The following is a 20,042-nucleotide window of genomic DNA, read 5'->3' as shown; positions in this document are numbered from 1 at the left end:
TCATTTTATTATTATTATCAAAATTTGAATTACAAAAAACTATGGTTTTTCTTCAGTTTGAGGGTGTGAACATTAAAACAAACTCGACTGCATAATTTGTGGTAGTGGGGGACTACATTTGTGCTCTGCCCTGAAAACAAAAAAAGTACTTAAATCCTGTGTTAGAAATTAAATTTTGATCACTACCATTAGAGTTTATTTTGCCTATATTGATTGATAACTTACCTCTTTTATTAATTACCTGGTGTTAAGTAATCTACTTGTGAGTTTACTCTATTGCTTTGAATAATCAAATGTTACTTTATTTTCTTCAGACACATATCACGTTTTTGTATGATTAACTCAATTACTAAAATAACAGAATTTGACAATGCTTCAATAAATAAAACATTTGTTTTAAAGTAAATGTATGATAAGGGATTAGATATTGGTTATAAGTAGCAGGAAGTAGATATGCTTACTCATTCAGTTCTGACTACTATTGTAAACATCACCTACCTCTGATTTCCACAATGGAAATAGGCCATGTCACACAAAGTCAAAATGCTTTTTTTTTGTCTTATTGAGACAGGGTCTCTCTGTAGCTCCAGGTGGCCTGGAACTCACTATGTAGACCAGGCTAGCCTCGAACTCACAGAGATCTACCTGCCTCTGCCTCCTGAGTGCTGGGATTAAAGGCGTGTGCAACCATACCTGGTTAAAAATGCCGATTTTTAAAAGTACTTTTAGACCTATATTTTCATAATCTTTGTACATTTTAGACTAAAAGAAGCTTTGCTAGTGGTTGTTTTAGTGTTACTATGGAAATGAAGCCACATAGAAATAGAAAAACTGTAATGATTTTAATAAATAAATTTGAATAGAGATGGCAATAATATCAATGCGGTATAAAAATAACATTTTTAATCAATAACAAAAAGTTAACTAAGATTAGATAATAATTTAAATAAAAGTTTGTTATATTTTAAATAATTTTTCCTAAAATCAATTTTTTTTTTTCCTTTCCTTTTACAGTCACGTTCTTTATCCAGTTCTCCTGTGATGGTAGCTCAGCCAGTTTATCAACAACCTGCATATCACTACCAGGTAGGCACAGAGCTTCCTCTGGACTGAGGGAACTGGGGAGATGGCTCAGTGGATAAAGTACTTACTGCTCAAGGACCTAAGTTCAGATTCCCCAGCACTCATGTAACAACCAAGAGTGGCTGCATGTACCCGTAACCCCAGTGTTTCAGGGACAGAGATAGATGGATCCCTGGAGCTCATAGGCCAGCCATGCTAGCCAAAATGGTGAGCTCTAGGTTCAGTGAGAGAAACTGTTTCAAAAACTAAAGTGGAGAGTAATAAAGATATCTGCCTAAAGTCAACTTCTAGCCTCCACACTTGTGCACACACAGATGAGCACACATGCATACCTGTACATACATAAAACACATGTACATGCAGGCATACTCTTGGGCTGAAAAAATAATTCAGTGATAGAGCACCTTCCTAGCATATAGGAAGGACTAAGTTTGATTCTGAGTACAGTAAAAAAATCTTAATACTTTAAGTCCTTTTTCAGGAAGCTTTCTTTTTTCCATTTAAAAATTTTTATTTTTATTTTATGTTTGAGTGTTTGCCTCCATTTATGTATGTGCACCATGTGAATTCAGTGCCTGCAGAGGCCATAATAGGGCATCAGATCCCCTGGGACTGGAGTTAGACATGACTGTTAGCCACCATGTGGGTGCTGAGAACTGAACCCAGGTTCTCTGCAAGAGCAACCAGTGCTCTTAACCTGTGATCCAGCTTTCCAGCCCCTCGTTTTTTCTTTCTCACACAAATGCTAATTAAAAAGAGCTATGTCTTGAAAGAGTTTTCTTTCTTTAGCAAATGTAATGAGTTCAATTTTGTTCTCCTGCTTAAAGTTGACTCTAAATAGCCTTTAATGGACTGGGAATGTAGCTCAGAGGCAGAATGCTTTCCTAGCATCCATAATGCCCTGGGTTCCATTCCTGCCAGCACCAACACCACCAAAAAAGAAAATTTAGCAATAATTCCCAAAGTCAAATAAAGATGTTGAGCCATAAGCTGATTTTTTCTGTTACTTTTAATTTGTAATTATTACATATAATGCATTATAAACATAAGCAGTATGTTGTGATATATTATCTATTATTGTAGCCTCCTTTAGTCAACCCACACTCTTCTTTAATTCTAGTGGGAGACTTGGAGTAAGTGAACTGTGATATAAGGTCAGACTATTTTAGTTTAGAGCAGGATCAACAATGACTCCTGAACCAAATCCAGGCAAAAACTTGTTTATAAATAAAGCATTGTTGGAATGCAGCCATTTCTATTTATGTAGTATCTATAGTTGCCTTTGCACTAGAGTGGAAAGTTGGGTAATTGTAACAGAGTTCTTATGGCCGGCATATCTTATAATATTTGCTCTAGCCTTTTACACACACACAAAAAAAAATGTAAATCTGCGGTCTATAACATTTACACATAAAATCATATTTTTTCATACCTCTGAGGTAGTGAAAAGAGCTTTCCCTTTTAACTACCTTTTTTTTTCTTTTTGAACTTCAAAAATATACTCCAATGAAATGTGGAAGAGTTAGAAATGCAGTTCAGTGGATGATGCTCACCTCACATGGGTAGGGCCCCAGAGTCAATCCCTAGCAGTATAAAAGAAAGAAGAGAGGGAAGGATGGATCATGGGAGAAGAAAAGGAAAGAGAAAAAATAAAAAGGGGAAAAAAAGACAGGGAATGTGGCTCAGGTGGTAGAGTACTCGCCTAGCATGCAGGAAGCCCTGTGTTCTGTCCCAAGCACTACTAAACTGGAAGTGGTGACCCACACCTGTAATGCCTGCACTTGGGAGGTAGAAACAAGAGGATCAGAAGATCATTCTTACCTATGTAGTACGTTGGAGGCCAACATTGGCCATATGAGACATTGCCTCAAATAAAGAGAAAAGAAAAAAAGAAATTACTGTTCTAAACCTGTCTTACTATTAGATTTACTTTTGAGGAAATCTTTTTTATTATCATTCTGTTACCATACTAATAAAACTAAGATATTTCCTTCACTTATGAAAACTGAAAGCAACTTAATGGAATGTACTTAAAATGCATTTGTAACCAGGTGCATACCTTTAATTCCAGCACTTACTCAGGAGGCAGAGGTAGGCATATCTCTGAGTTCAAGCCTGGCCTACATGGTGAGTTCCAGGCCAGCTGGGACTATAGGGTGACACTGTCTCAAAAAATAGATAAAATAAATTTGTAGGATGACTTTTTAAAGTATCAGAATTTTAACTGAGGCTGAATAATGTGAAACCAAAATAATGTGAAACCAGTTCTGAGACTCTTAGTTCATTGCCCACCTACAACACATGTAAGAGGAAGCTGAGATTGATAAAGGAAGATTAATAACCAGGCTTTCTTTAACAAGTGTTAGAATGCTATGGCATTCCCCTCCCTCTTCAACCAAGTGAAGAAGACTTCAGAAAATGACTGAGAGAGCTTAATATCTGTCTCCTGGATCTTTGGGGATGTTGACACTTTGGATCCAAACTCTCCTAAGAAAATCAGAGTAACCGGATGATAAAACCAATAAAGAAGTCTATAGTAGGAATCTGTTGAAGCAGAGGCACATACTTCCCACAAACAAGCTGTGGACCTCATAGAAGAAGCTCCTTCCCAAAAATAAGCGTGACATCAGTAAAGAAAAAAACGTGAAAAAAATACACACACACACACACACACACACACACACACACACAAAACCTACAATCAGCAGTTCCTAGAAAAAAATATCCTCAAAGACTCTAGTAAAGTACCATACTAGACAGTCAGCATTTGGAATCTACCAAACTCCAGAACAATTATCTGCCCTCGATAAAATCTAGGGACAAGAAAGAAGAGCACAGTTCCTTTAAAATATCAGAAGTGGAACTGGAAAGATGGCTCAGTGGCTAAGAGAACTGGCTGCTCTTGCAGAGGACCTGGTTCAGTTCCCAGTGCCCACATAGCTGTTAACAACCATTCTTAACTCCAGTTCCAGGGAATCTGACACCCTCTTCTGGCCTCCATGGGCATTGCATGACATAGGTGCACATACATACATGCAGACAAAACACTCATACAAATAAAAATTTTTAATTTAAATAAAAATGAAAAATAATGCTGTACTTCAGCCCAGCTCCTTCTGAATTAATTATTGCTATAGCTCGTTTGACATGTCAAATGTAATTTTGAAAATTCTAATTTAATTTTATATTTTGGTTCCAGATTTATACCCAACACAAATAATTAAAGATGTGTTATCTATATGTACACACACGTGAAACATTTTAATACCAGTTTTTAAATTAATACTCTATAACAATTTACCTTTACATACCTCTTTCCAGTTAGATATTCATGATACTTCTTCCCTTAAAATTTCCACTTTGATAAGAATCTTCTTTATTCTTTTTACTTACAAATTCTAAATTGACAGTTCATTAGTTTCTGTTATTCAAACCAGGTAATACATGGTTAATTAGTATTTACTTCCTTCATACTGTTTTTCACGTTATAGTTTCTTCATTTAGCTACCACAGCCACACGTTAAATGTATTTCAAGATTTTTTTTAACCTGCTTTTTTTTTTTTTTTTTTTTTGGAACCGGTCTCCCTGTAACCCCAACTGACCTGGAACTCACTATGCAGACCAAGCTGGCCTTGAACTCACAGAGATCCATCTTCAGCTCCCTCCCAAGTGCTGGGATTAAAGGCGTGCACCACCACACCCAGCCTCAGATTTCAAATTATCTTTTTTTTAATATCTTACTTATTATTTTTTATTTTTTTTACATGTATGTGTGTATTGCTTGCATGTAGGTAAGTGCACCCGTGCCATGCAATGCCCGCAGAGGACAGAAGACACTGTCAGATCCTCTGGAACTGGAGTTACAGACAGTTGTTAGCTGCCATGTGGGTGCTGAGATTCGAACCCTGGTCTTCTGCAAGAACATTCAGTGTACTTAACCGCTGAGCCATCTCCCCAGCCCCAGATTTCAAATTATCTTAGTCATCATTATAATGTAGCGATATCATCCCTTAACCATTGAAGGGGTCAGCACTGTACTCACAGTGATTTAGTTTAGATAATAGTTCTATAAAATTGTTTCCCCCACCCCTCTCTCCCCAATAATGAGGAGTCCTTACTAAAAATGAACAAAAATAAACCATACGTTTTTAAAATAATACAAGTACCTTAATGTTTTATATTTTCATCTTGTAATAAGCACCTTAAATGTATTAGTTTTCTTTTTTAACAGCTTTATTTATATATAATTCACAAATTATTCAGCCAATGTAAGTATACAATTGAGTAGTTTGTACTAAATGTTGAGTTGATATATAATCATACCAATATCAATTTTAGACTATTTTAACCACTCCCCTAAAAAAACTTTAACCATTATCAGCCATGCCCTTTTCTCCCTAAACAGCCATTATTATTCTCTGCCATTTATAGATTTGCCTATTCTGAACACTTTACATGAAAAGAGTCATACAACATGTGGTTTTCACGATTGCATTCATTCACTTGGCATGTTTTCCAGGTTTATTCACATAGTGATATCTATCAGTACTTCATTCTGGAATAAAATCTCGTTTTTCCAGTCAGCAGTTGACCATTTAGATTGTTTCCACTTTTTGACAGTTTTGAATAATGTTTTGATTAACATTATTGCCAATTCTTTTGTGTACATGTGTTTTCATTCCTCCTAGATTTTTTATGATCACTCAATGTTTAATTTTTAAGGGTCATACTGTTTTTTAAAGGAGTGTGCCATTTTTAAATTCCTACCAGAAGATTGCAAAGGTTCTAATTACTCCACTTTTTATTATAACCATAATATTGTATATCAAATGATATCACATTGTGGTTTTGATTTCTATTTCCCTGAGGGGTAATGATGTTGAATGCATTGAGTCAGTATGCTTACTGACTGTCAACATACATACGCACATATATATTTTTGAAGAGAATTATATTCATGTCTTTGTCCATTTTTAAATCATTTGCCTGTTTTTAAAGTTTGGTTATTTTGGTTTTTATCATTGAGTTGTAAGGTCTCCTTATGGAGATTAAAATGGCAGATTTCTCCCATGCAGTGATCCCTAGCATCTTCAGGAAATAAACCAGCTTACTTTGTTTTTATCATTGAGTTGTAAGATCTCCTTATGGAGATTAAAATGGCAGATTTCTCCCATTCACTGATCCCTAGCATCTTCAAGAAATAAACCAAGAACAGCTGGGAAATAGCTGCTATCTGAGGTGTGTGATGAGGAGGAGGCACTGAAGTATCAAAAGGACCCTTATTTTAAAAAAAAAAAAAAAAGGAGCTGGGCAAGGTGGCACAGGCCTTTAATCCCAGAACTTGGAAGGCAGAGGCAAGCAGAGCTCTGTGAGATTGAGGCCAGCCTGGTCTACATAGCAAGTTCCAGGCCATCTGGGGTTTACAATGGAGACCTTGTCTTCAAAAATAATAAATGAATGAATTAATGAATAAATAATAAATAAATAAATAGAAAAGAAAACTTTGGAAAGTGAAATAGAGGGAGAAAAAGTTCAGCAAGTGGAGGACCCAGCCTGAAACACAGAGCATATGACTGTAGAGGTTGAGGATTGAGACCAAAGAAAAAGAGAAAGCCTCAGAAAACGTGTAATTGTTTGACTTGTAAACAACAGTGAGAGCGAGAGCACACCTCAGCAAATGAACTGGACAGTTTTGTCTTAGAGGAAGGAGGCGGAAAGCAAGACACAGAAACTCTAAATACAGTTTACACTAGAATCAATGAGGAGCATATTTGCAATCCAGCCAGACAGGGTCTTGGAGAAAGCATAGCTTTTAAGCACTGGGAAAGATTTCTTTTCTTCCTGCCATCCCATTGTGGAGCAGGAGCAACCAGCCATGTAGGAAGGAATCTGAGTCTAGTTTTAAGAGTCAAGGGAATCCTGGATGACCTCTATCAGTGAATACTAGCAGGCATCAGGAACCTATTCATTGGGTGATAGGCTGAAGACTTTGAGATGGACCCTCATAGAATTCCATGCAGTAGGAAACTAGTCAGATCCACACAGGGAAATCACTTTCCATCTGGGCCGTCAAGTAGAGCTCTTGGAAATAGGATGAGGAGTAGGATGAGGAATAGCAAGTTATTACATGTGCAAACTAAGTTGCAGAGCAACAGCACTGGTCACTGCATACCCATGGGGTTTCCCTGCCACAGGACCAAACACTTGAAGGCACCAAATATTAGGTCTTGCTGGTGGAAATCTTCTGATCTACCCTATTTAGTCTCTTCGTTTCTTTTTTAAAATTATGTGTATATGTGTGTGGATATGTGCACTTGAGTGCAGGTACCTGCAGAGACCAGAGGAGTCAGATTGTCCCGTAGCTAGAGATGCAGGTGGGTTGTGAGCCATTGGAAGTGAGTTCTGGGAATGAACTTGGGTCCTTGTCAAGGGCAGGACTCACTTTTAACTGCTGATTATTATTCTTTCATTTGCTTTTCTATACAGACCTTGTCAACCAACCTGCACAATAAGCAGTTCTCATGTTTACGTATAATTTTTTTATTCTAACATTTTTTTGAGACAAGGTCTCACTACTTAGCCTGACTGATCTATAACTAACTCTGTATATCAGGCTAGCCTCAAACAGCAACCCACCTGCTTCTCCTTCCCAATTGCTGGAATTAAAGGTGTTCACCACCATGCCTGGCTAGTCTAACTTCTTAACAGTTTCTTTCCTCTTAGTTTTTGTACTTAATTACTTACCCATTTAATATTTAATGTCTTTTACTGGATTTTTCCTGTTCCGTTTTTTGTTTGGTTTGATTTTTTTTTTCAAACAGGTTTTTTCTATAGACCATAGGCTAGCCTGGGGTTTGCAGTCTCCCTGCCTCAGCCTCCAGAGTACTGGGATTATAGATGACAGCTATCACACCCAGATTTTATATTCAGCTTCTAACCTTCTCTCTCTCTCTCTCTCTCTCTCTCTCTCTCACATCCTTCCTCCTATTTTTACTTTTTTATTCAATTATAACAGTTTTCTTTATCTTTTCCCTTTTCCCCATCTACAGTTTTCATTGTTTTTAAATGTTGTCTGTTGATTTTTTTCTCAATTTTGTCAGTAGTGAACCTACCCTATTTCTTCCTTTCTTCTTTTAATTTTAAATAATTTTTTTATTTTTTTCTTTTTATTTTATGTGTGTGAGTGTATTGCCTGCATGTGTTTGAGTGCACCCTTGTCATGTGATGCCGCGGAGGTCAGAAGAGGGTGTTGGATTCCCTGGAACTGGAGTTGTGAATGGTTGTGACTGCCATGTGGGTGCTAGAAACTGAACCCAGGTCCTCTGCAAGAGTAGCCACCACTCTTAACCCCAAGTCATCTCTCCAGCCCTCCTTTCTTCTTCTTCATTCCCCCTTCTATGTGCTTTTCTGTTTGTTTGTTTTTTCTGTTCTGTAATATTATTTGCTAGCATTATTCCTCCTATTTTTCCCTTTCTATCCTGATTGAATATCTTCTTATACCACATTATTATCTTTGAGCCTTTCGTCCTCTCAAATTTGGGCATTACAGTGCTGATTGTTTGCAAATTAGCTATTACTTGTTTTCAGTAGTGAATTTATCAGATGTAGTCACTTCATCAGTTTCCCTATCTATGAATGGTGTTGGACATTGGGCCCTGTGCCTTTCAGCACTTTGGGTGAATGTTTAACTAATGAGCCACACTGCTAGCACAGTGGTGAGAAACTGTACCTCAATCCTGCCACCACCTAGTCACAACTGAACATTGCAATATTTCAACTGAAAGGTAGCAGGAGATTAAAATCTCCAATCAATCAATGACTTGGCCACAGATGCACAAATCCCAATACAGACATATAATACATCTGAAAAAATAAGGCAAAACTTATGGCTCCTTCAAAACTTAAAAATTCCACAGTAATGGACACCAGTGATAGTAAAATGGATGACGTCCTAGAGAACAAATTCAAAAGAAAGATTTTAAGAATGGTCAGTATGGGGCTGGAGAGATGACTCGGTGGTTAAGAACACTTGCTGCTCTTGCAGAGGACCTGGGTTCAGTTCCCAGTATCCACATAGGGCAACTCACCACTACTTATAACCTCAGTCCCAGGGAATATGCTACCCTTTTTTGGCCTTTGTGGGCACTGCACATGTGTAGTAACACACACACACACACACACACACACACATGAATTTTTTTTAATGATGAGAAAATCAGAGGAGACACAAACACTAAACTATTTCCAAAAAATACAAATTGATGAATGAAATAAAGATGTCAAGGAAAAAGTAACTTAATGAAGAAGAAAAGGTAAAATCAAATTGAAATTTTGGAAATGAAAAGCTCAAAAATCAAATTGAAAACGCATTTGAAGCCCTATCAATAGATTGGGTCAAGTGAAAGACATAATATCAGGACTTGAAGACAAGAAAGAAAAAATTGAAAGTACAAACAGAATATACAGGACCTTTACAATACCATTGATAGACCAAAATTACAAATCACGGCCATAGAAGAAGAGGAATAAGAGAAAGACATAGAATGCATGCTCAAAAAAAAAAAAAACCTGGAAAATATACATACAATATCTGAACCTGAAGGCTATATAACAAGAACCACAGTGCCAGACAGGAGAAACCTCCCTCCAAGTTGTTGGTCAGGGTAGTCCAAGAGACTCCCAAAATAACACAGGTTACTGCCGTTGCCCGTGATTACCTCCTAGAACTTGAAGGTAAGACCCTGTTGCTGAAGACAGGACATACTTCAGACATAGGGCTTGTAGCAATGGAGCTGAAACTGGAAGCCTTCTCCCTGAAGACTAGCTCTAAGAGAGAAAATAAATCAATAGTCTAACCCAGCTGTAAAACCTAATAACCACAACGACTGGCACAGCAAACCATCTCTATTGGTGGGGTAGTGGCATTTTTATCTAGTGGGTAATCACCAGCTATCTAATTGAACTTAAAGCCCTCTCAATGGGAGGGAACTCGTGGGTGGCACTGTAAATATAACCAAATGCACATGGCTGGAGAGGTCATAGGCCCTAGAGAAAACCCTAAAGCTGTCATATCTCTAGACAAATAAAACTTCTTACTGTATACTAAATATGGACCCTTATATTTACAGAAAAATATACCATACACCACTCATCAAAGAAGCTTCTTTTTACAACAGATGGAGGCTATTACAGAGTTCCACAGCTGGTCACACACAGAGAATATATATCTGAGAGATGCCCAACCCTAAGTGACACATCTACAGTGGAACCTCTTATACCTAAGGCTCATGGAACATAGTGGAACCAGGGAGTAGAGAGAATACATCTGAATTAAATTATAACATACATCATATGGACCTAACATACATCTTCCAAATATTCCACCCAAGCACAAAAGAATGCACTTTATTCAGCACCCCATCGAATGCTCTCAAAAATTGATCACAAAATTGGGGCACAAAGCAAACCTCAAAAAATACCAAAAAAAAAAACTGAAATAATTCCATGCATTCCTTCAGACCACAGTGCAATAAAGCTTATAATCAACAGCAAAAGACGCTCTAGTAACTACATGAAATCATTGAGATTAAAAAAACATGCTCCTGAATGAGGAATGGGTCAAGAAATGAAAGTATTCAGTATTCTTAAGAAAGAAATAAAAGTGTTCCTGGAACAAAATGAAAATGAGAATACAGCAAAACAAAAACTCTGGGACACATTAAAAGCTGTTGTAAAGAGGAAGTTTATAGCTCTTAGTGCCTACACTAAAAAAATCAGAAAGAGCACAAGGAATGACTTAACATTGCAACTCAAGGCTCTGGAAAGCCAAGAACAAATGAAACCCAAACCCAGCAGATGAGAAGAAATAACAAAAATCAGAGCAGACGTTAATGAAATAGAAACAAAGAAAACAATACGAAGAATCAATTAATTTAAGAGCTAGTTCTTTGAAAAGCTGAACAACATAGACCCTTGAGATAATTAATAATAATAATAATAATAATAATAATAAGAAGAAAGAAAGGAAGGAAGGAAGGAAGGAAGGAAGGAAGAAAGAAAGAAAGAAAGAAAGAAAGAAAGAAAGAAAATCCAAATCAACAGAATCAGAGATGAAAGGGGAAACATCACACCAGACACCCAAAAGATCCATAACATTATAAGGGAATACTTTTAAAACCTATACTCTAAATTTGAAAACCTAAAAGAAATGGATGTATATCTAAAATCATGAGAACCACCAAGGAACCAAGAAGAGATCAACAGGTTAAACAGATCCATAACATATAAGGAAATCGAAACAGCAATACAAAACCTCCTGATGAAAAAAGCCCAGGCCCAGATGGATTTACAGCAGAATTCTACCAGACATTTACAGAAGATCTCCAAACAATACTACTTAAGTTATTCAAAAAGATAGAAACAGAGGGGGAACTCCCAAATTCCTTCTATGAAGTCAGCATCACTCTGATACCCAAACCAGGTAAAGACACAACCAAAAAAGAAAACTATAGACCCATATCCTTAATTAATATAGATGCTAAAATTCTCAACAAAATACTTGCAAACCGCAGACAGACATACATCAAAAAGATCATTCACCATTATCAAGTTGGCTTTATTCCAAGATGCAGGGATGGCTCCATATACTCAATTCAATAAACGTCATAAATCATATAAATGGATTCAAAGACAAAAACCACATCATCATCTCAATAGATGCAGAAAAGGCTTTTGACAAAATTCAACATGCATTCATAATAAAGGTTCTAAAGGGAATTGGACTGCGGGGAACATACCTCAACATAATTAAAGCTATATACAACAAACCCACAGCCAGCATCATTCTAAATGGAGAAAAACTGGAAGCATTCCCATTAAAATCAGGAACCAAATAAGGATGTCCACTGTCTCCACTCCTTTTCAATATAGTGCTTGAAACTCTTGCTAGAGCAATAAGACAAGAGAAGGAAATTAAAAGAATACTATTAGAAAAGAAGAGGTCAAATTAACCCTTTTTGCAGATGATATGATACTATACCCAAGAGATCCCACAAATTCTACCAAAAAACTCCTAGAACTGATCAACAGTTTCAATAAAGTGGCAGGTTACAAAATTAACCTACAAAAATCAGTAGCCTCTCTATATACCATTAACAAGCAATCTAAAGATTACAGGGAAACCTCCCATTCACAATAGCCTCAAAAAAATAAATAAATAAAATATCTTGGAATAAATCTAACCAAAGACACCAAAGATTTCTACAATGAAAATTTTAAATCATTAAAGAAAGAGATTGAGGAAGATGCCAGGAGATAGAAGGACCTCCCATGCTCATGGATTGGAAACTTATGCAACTCCTATGGAAAGCAGCATAGAGAACTCTTAAAAAACTAAAAATAAACCTACCATATGACCCATTTATACCACTCCTTGGTATAGACCCAAAGGACTCATCCTATTTCAGAGATACTTGTACAGCCATGTTTGTTGCTCTTTTCACAATAGCTAAGAGATGGAAGCACCTAAGTGCCCCTCAACTGATGAGTGGTTAACGAAAATGTGGTACATTCACACAGTGGAGTTCTACTCAGCAGTAAAGAAAGATGAAATAATGAAATTTGCAGGTAAATGGATGGATCTACAAACTGTTAATACTAAGTGAAATAACACAGACTCAGAAAAACAAAAGATGTATATTCTCCCTCATTTGTGGATCCTAGCACCAAATCCTTATCTGTGAGTACAAATCCTGATGTAACTGCAGGAACCAGGAAAATGGAAGGAAACAAGGGAGGTAAAGGGAAAGAAGAAACCTGAGAGAGAACAATAGGAGACAGGTGTTACCAAGGGAGAAATGGATAAAATGTGGGTTTAAAAAGGAGGGAGAGGGAAGGTTATACAAGGAAACTTGGAGATAAAGGGAAAGAAGGAGCTCAAGAGAGTTGGGACCATAAGAGACTAGTATTAGCAAGGGAGAAATGGGGAAAATGGGGACACTTTAAATGGGGAAGCCATGGTGGAAGGGTTAGACAGGGAGCGGGAGAGGAGAGATAAGTAATGCCTAGCTAGTGTAAAAAACCAGAGGGAATCATATTAGTCCAACAACCTAATGACAAATTACACATAAAATATCTCTACATGTGCAAAATATGGATCCTTAAATTTACAAAAAAGTATCCCAGTCACCACCTATCAAAGTAGCTTCTTTTCCAACAGACAGAGATTATTACAGTTACACCACTGGTCATACACAGAGATTCTCTGTGAATTGCTGAAGCCTAAGTGGCACATCTGCTTTGTAACCTCTACACCTAAGACTCATGGAACATAGAACAAAGGATGAAGAGAACACTAATGCATCTTTCCATTCTCATCAATGAAGCACCCCCATGCAATAGAGGGCTGGGAACACAAAAGAGGAAGGAGCTATAAAGATGATTTTCTGTATGAAATACACAAAATTCAATAAAAATAAATCACTCCAATAAACCAGAACCTCTCTTACCTCATAAAGATCATACCTTACCATACTATACAGTTCGTCAAAGCCACTAAAGTCCCATACCAGTCCCAAAGAACCTGCTGAATTAACTTCTTAATTCTTTTGTGGACAATTCCTATCCAGCCCAAAGAACTTGGCATCAAACAGTATCTCTGGCATGGCCAGTTCCATCAGTAATGCCTGTCCTTCCTATATTGTCTTCCAGTCTCTGATATTCATGGGGACCACAGCCAGCAATAACCAAGTATTCCTAATAACTTGATAAGCCAATACATTGGGGATTTATTTCCCTCATAGTGCCTCAAATTATATGACCCTTGTTTCAGATATATTATTCAGTTTCTCTGCTTCCACAGCACTCAGACTCATCTCATACACCCCCATGTCCCGTAGCTTAACAAGCCAAACTGTGAGATGTTCTTTCACTTCTTCAAAGTCTTTCCCAACTCACTTTGTTCAGAGTATTCCCTAGTATCATGGCCCACAGTAATGGGCCATTAAAGCTCCATCTTCTTGTTGAATCACAGATTTTCCCTTCTTGTATATTAAAGGTCCACGATATCCTTTTGATCACAGGGGTATCCTCTATCATTTCTACCTTATTTTCTTCCTCTTCAGTCTCTGATTCTTCTCATGAGTTCCAAGTCTTTGAATCCCAGGAAGGGCTGTGTTAACAGAACTAATTTGGAATCTTCCCCCTTGAATCATACCAGCATTAGAAATGGCAAGCCAACACCTCCATCTCATCCTCCCTTTTCCCACTTTTCCTGCCAAATCAGAGGCTAGTGCAGAGGATAGCATCCATGTGTCTCTTTCCAGTTGCAATTCATCTTTGTTAGGTGAGTTCTTCTAGGTAGAAATCTGAATCTCAGTTGCATGTCTCATACACACAGCCTCCCAACAGCTGCCTCAGCCTACTTGTGATTCCATCTACATGTACTGCGCTTAGAGATTGTAATATTTTCACTACCTCACTGGCAATTTGGAGAGCATCCACATACTTGTAGAAGACCCTGTTCACAAAGGCCTGCCACTCCATAACACATAGAGGACGTAGATGGATATCCTGAGATTCTCCCTAAAAGGCCCCAGCAAGATGGCTTATCCTGATTACATGTCTTATCACCCATAGCAGGGAGTATGCCACTGCCACTAGAGCATCCCGTATCACATGAGGAAAAGCAGCCAAATTGAGATTGACCCAGAAGATCTTCCAACCTCAGATTGATCCATCTCAGTTGCATATCTTATTACCCTTTGCAAGGGCATATAATTGCTCCTATACAATTCACCTTTATTTCTGTCAAGTCCCTGTTAAAGTGACAATCATGTTGTGTGACTTTACTTGGGGAGAAGTAGAAAAACATGTTAACCCCAGGTAGGGCAATGATGACAGACCGAAGGTTTTGTAAACCATTCCACCTAAGTCTAGCTTGATGAACCAAGGAGTTTATCAGAATTACTTAACAGAAGCATGAGTAAAAGATTATTGGCAAGAGCATGGATGACTCAAAAGCAATTGTATCATAAACAGCTCACCTCAACATGGGTGGTAACATACAAAAGCTGCATCACTGGAGTTCCCTAAACCACTTGCACCCATGCTCCTGTAAGTAGCTCTTGATATACCCCATCATAGAGTCCCTTTCCCCAGCAATTATTTACCAGTTATATAATCTTCATAGGGAACTTTTGGATCATAACTTTCTGAGCCCTAAAGGTTTTGTTAGCTTCCTAAATCATATGAGTCTCCCTTCTCCCTCTGGAAGGGAATAGCTTCGTAACATGCAGGAATTAGCAGAACTGACAATGTTAAAACAGCCATATTACCAAAAATGGTATTTATAAATATAATGCAGTCCCCATCAAAATTCCAATGCCATTCTTCACAGATGTAGAAAAAACAATCCTAAAACCCATATGGAAATACAAAAAAACTTATAATAGTCAAAGGAATACTAAGGAAAATGATCAATGCTGGAGGCATCCCAATATCAAACTTTATGCTATAAAAAAAACTATTTACAAAATAATGTTATACTGGCAAAAAAAAACAAACACATAGACCAATGAAATAGAATAGAAGGTCTAGAAATGAGCCAGCCAGCTACACCCATCCAATTCTTACATTGAAAGAAAGACAGCCAAGTTGCACAGAGCAAATTGGATATCCCCATATAGAAGATTGAAATGAGTCAACCTAATATGGATAAAATAGGAGAGTGATGCCTACAATATAAAACAACAAAAAACAAACAACTGAATCAATAAATGGACAGTGGACAGAAACATATTTTTAAAGTGAAAAAATACAAATAGTCAATAAATCCTTTAGACTTGCTGGGCATGGTGGTGCATGCCTTTAATCCCAGCACTTGCGAAGCAGAGGCAGGTGGATCTACATAGCAAGTTCTAGGACATCTGGGGCTACAGGGTATCCTGTCTCAAAAAGACTAAAAGAAAAAAGAAAAAGAAAAAAGTTCAGACTTAGCCATCAGGGAAATACAAATCAAAACTACAATGAGGTTCTATCTCACGTCTAATAGAAGAAAATAACAACAAATGCTGGAAATGATACAGAGGAAAGGAACCCCTAGTTCACTGCTGGTGTGAATGCAAATTAGTGTAGCCACTACGGAAATCAGTATGGTACTTCTTTAAAAACTAATTATAAAACAACCATATGATCCAGCTATGCCATACCCATTATACAGAATCTGCCTAGATGTCTATCTACAGATAAAGACAATGTGGTACAGATACACAGTGGAGGTTTACTCAGCCATAAAGAATGAAATTATGTCATTTGTACAAAAATGGATGTAATGGATCATGTTAAAGAAATAATCTAGGCCCACAAAAGCAAATAAAAAAAAAGTATGTCTTATCTCATATATGGAAGCTGGGGGTGGGCAGGAACATGAACTCAAAAGAGTACTACTAGGTATGCAGAAGGAGATGGAAAAAGGAAGACTGGGAGGGATAGTAAGAAAGAATAATGGGGTGATTATGATCAATGTACATTATATGCCTTTATAGACATGTCATAATGAAATCCCCTACTTTTTACAATTAATATGTATTTAAACATACTCTCTAGGAAAAAGTGTCTCACATGTACATGGAATTATAGAGCAGAAAGGACCTTAAGTGTCATCTTGTTCAAATAGGTAATTTTAAGTTAATATTCAGAAGTAGAGATGAGTTTAAATAGTAAATCTTTATTGCATTCATTTTTAAAAAGTTTTGATGCTTCTAGTTTATCTACATTTATTATTGCTGCCTTGTTACTTGTATATTTTGTTATTTGTATTTTTTTAAGTTTTTGTTGAACTTTTGTGTATTTTATACAGAACATCTCAAAACTTCTTAATGGTCTTTATACTCCCGTCCCCACTGGCACTCTCCCATAGCACCCCCACTAAAGTCCATATACTCTGTCATCCCTGTTAAGGCCCACTGTGTCAAGTCAGTGTCCCCAGACATTCCCCAGTGCAAGTCCATCCACTGAGGTGTAGTCAGCCTATCTAGAGTCCCTTGTTTTAGGAAGATCAGTTCTTCCTCACCTAGCAGCAATCAGTTACCAATATTTCTTCAGATAAGATTGGGGTCTGCTGTTCATTTTCCCAGTTTTATGCTGGATTTTGTCTACCTGAGTTAACATGGGACTTATGTATGCTGACACCATTGCCATAGAATCATATGAGCAGGTTCCCAGGAGCTTGTAAGATTCTATTTGCATATGGTCATGCACTTCCTCCCTAGCTCTTACAATCTTTCCACCCCCTCTTCTGCGATGGTCCCTGAGCCTTGGGTGAGTGAACTTTAATAAAAGAGTCCTTTCCAAGGACAAGCATTCAGCAGACTCTTGATCTCTACGCTTTGGCCACTTGTAATCTTTTATGTTCCTGGCCCTTCCCTGCATGAGGGAGCTTCATTAATGAGAACTCAGAGATTCATTATTTTTTAAACATCGCCCAAATCTGATTCACAAAGATTTACATGTGTGTTTTTCTAAGAATTTTATTATTTTAACTTTGCATTTAGGACTCTGATCAATTTTGAGTTAACTTTCGTATATACTTTGAGGGTTCTGTTTCATTCTCTTGCATGGAAATGTCCAGTTTTAGCTGTTTTTAACCTAGGTATTTGTTTTTCATTTTAGGCCCCAACACAGTGTTTACCAGGACAGTGGCAGTGGAGTGTTGCCCAGGTAAATATTAAATTCTAGTATCTAATTTTAAATCCTTCTGTTCACTGAATTCTTATAAAAACTCTCTGAAAACTAAAGTCAAGATAACTATGTTTGAAACATTCCTCCTTTATTAACTATGATTCATTTAATTATTACATCCTCATTTCCCACAAAGAAAACCCATCTTTTTGTTGTCTGCAAGAAACTCATCTCACTTTCAAGGACAGGCACTATCTTAAGGTGAAAGGATGGAAAAAATATACCAAGCAAATGGTACTAAGAAAAAAGCTGGCATTGCAATTTTAATATCTGACAAAATAGACTTTAAACTAAAACTAATCAGAAGAGATAAAGAGGGCCACTTCATTCTGATCAAAGGAACAATAAACCATGGAGCTATTACAATCATGAACATATATATATTCACCAAACTCTGGTGTACCCAACTTCATAAAAACAATACTACAGGACTTTAAGACCCAGATTAATTCCAACTCATTAATATTAGGGGACTTCAATACCAGACTGTCTCCCTTAGATAGGTCAACATGGCAGAGAGTTAACAGAGAGACATCTGAATTAAACAATACCGTATATCAAATGGACCTAACAGACATCTACCGAATATTCCATTACCCCACTGTCTCCATTAGATAGGTCAACAGGGCAGAGAGTTAACAGAGAGACATCTGAATTAAACAATACCATATATCAAATTGACTTAACAGACATCTACCAAGTATTCCACCCAAATACCAAAGGACATACTTTCTACTCAGCACCCCATGGAACCTTCTCCAAAATTGGCCATATACTGGGGCACAAAACAAACCTTAACAAATACAAAAGATTGAAATAAGTCAGACCACAATGCAATAAAGCTTACAATCAACTCCTGGAGAAGCCCTAGTGACTATATGAACTAAACAACACACCCCTGAATGATGAATGGATCAAAGGTGAAATGAAGGGAGAAATAAAATTGTTCCTGGAACTAAATGAAAAGGACAATACAACACAACAAAATGTCTGGGACACACTGAAAGATGTCTTTAGAGGAAAGTTTATAGCTCTAAGTGCCTACATCAAAAAATCAGGAAGAACACAAATAAATGAATTAACATTGCAACTCAAGACACTTGAAAAGCAACAACAAATGAAACCCAAACCCAGCAGACAAGAAGAAATAACAAAACTCAGGGCAGAAATTAATGAAATCGAAATGAAGAAAACAATACAAAGAACCAACGAATCCAAGAGCTGGTTCTTTGAAAAGATAGACAAGATTGACAGACTGCTACCCAGTTAATCAAAAGAAAGAAAGAGCACCTCCAAATCAACAAAATCAGAGATGAAAGGGGAAACATCACAACAGACACCAAAAAGATACAGAACATTATAAGGGAATACTTTAAAAACCTATATGCTACCAACTTTGAAAACCTAAAAGAAATGGATGGATATCTAAAGGCATAGGAACCACCAAAACTAAACCAAGAAAAGATTAACAGCTGAAACAGACCCATAACACAAAAATAAATTGTAACAGTAATACAAAACCTCCCGACTAAAAAAAGCCCAGGACAAGATGGATTTACAGCAGAATTCTATCAGAAATTTAAAGAAGATCTACATCCAATACTACTTAATTTATTCAAAAAGATAGAAATGGAGGGAGAACTTCCAAATTCCTTCTATGAAGCCAGCATCACTCTAATACCAAAGCTAGGTAAAGATACAACCAAAAAAGAAAACTATAGACCCACATCCTTAAAGAACATATATGCAAAAATTCTCAAAAAGATACTTGCAAACCACATACAGACACACATCAAAAAGATCATCCACCATGATCAAGTCGGCTTTATCCCAGAGATGCAGGCATGGTTCAATATACGTAAGTCAATAAACATCATAAATCATATAAATGGACTCAAAGACAAGAACCACATGATCATCTCAATAGATGCAGAGAAGGCCTTTGACAAAATTCAACATGCATTTATGTTCAAAGTCCTAGAGGGAATTGGACTGGCGGGAACATACCTCAACATAATTAAAGCCATATATAACAAACCCACAGCCAACATCATTCTAAATGGAGAAAAACTGGAAGCATTCCCATTGAAATCAGGAACCAGACAAGGCTGTCCACTCTCTCCACTTCTCTTTAACATAATGCTTGCAACTTTTGCAAGAGCAATAAAAAAAGAGCAGGAAATTAAAGGAGTAATAATTGGAAAAGAAGAGATCAAATTAT

The 20,042-nt window shown here is 37.1% G+C and overlaps 1 protein-coding gene across 1 annotated transcript in view; it reads left to right on the top strand.

Moving 5' to 3' along the window:
• Positions 1–1,020: 1,020 nt before the first annotated feature.
• The window catches only part of LOC103746177 (protein boule-like), a 47,253-nt gene continuing 28,231 nt past the window's right edge, over positions 1,021–20,042 (top strand). Inside the window, exons 1-2 of the mRNA XM_008848302.1 lie at positions 1,021–1,086; positions 17,753–17,800. Coding sequence (XP_008846524.1) covers positions 1,042–1,086; positions 17,753–17,800 — 93 coding nt within the window. The 5' untranslated portion in view covers positions 1,021–1,041. The remainder of the gene's footprint in view (positions 1,087–17,752; positions 17,801–20,042) is intronic.

Source organism: Nannospalax galili, unplaced genomic scaffold, assembly GCF_000622305.1.
Source record: "Nannospalax galili isolate Female #2095 unplaced genomic scaffold, S.galili_v1.0 scaffold1024, whole genome shotgun sequence".
NCBI lineage: Eukaryota > Metazoa > Chordata > Mammalia > Rodentia > Spalacidae > Nannospalax > Nannospalax galili.
The sequence above is the reverse complement of the archived record's forward strand: the minus strand, read 5'-3'. Positions and strand labels throughout refer to the sequence as shown.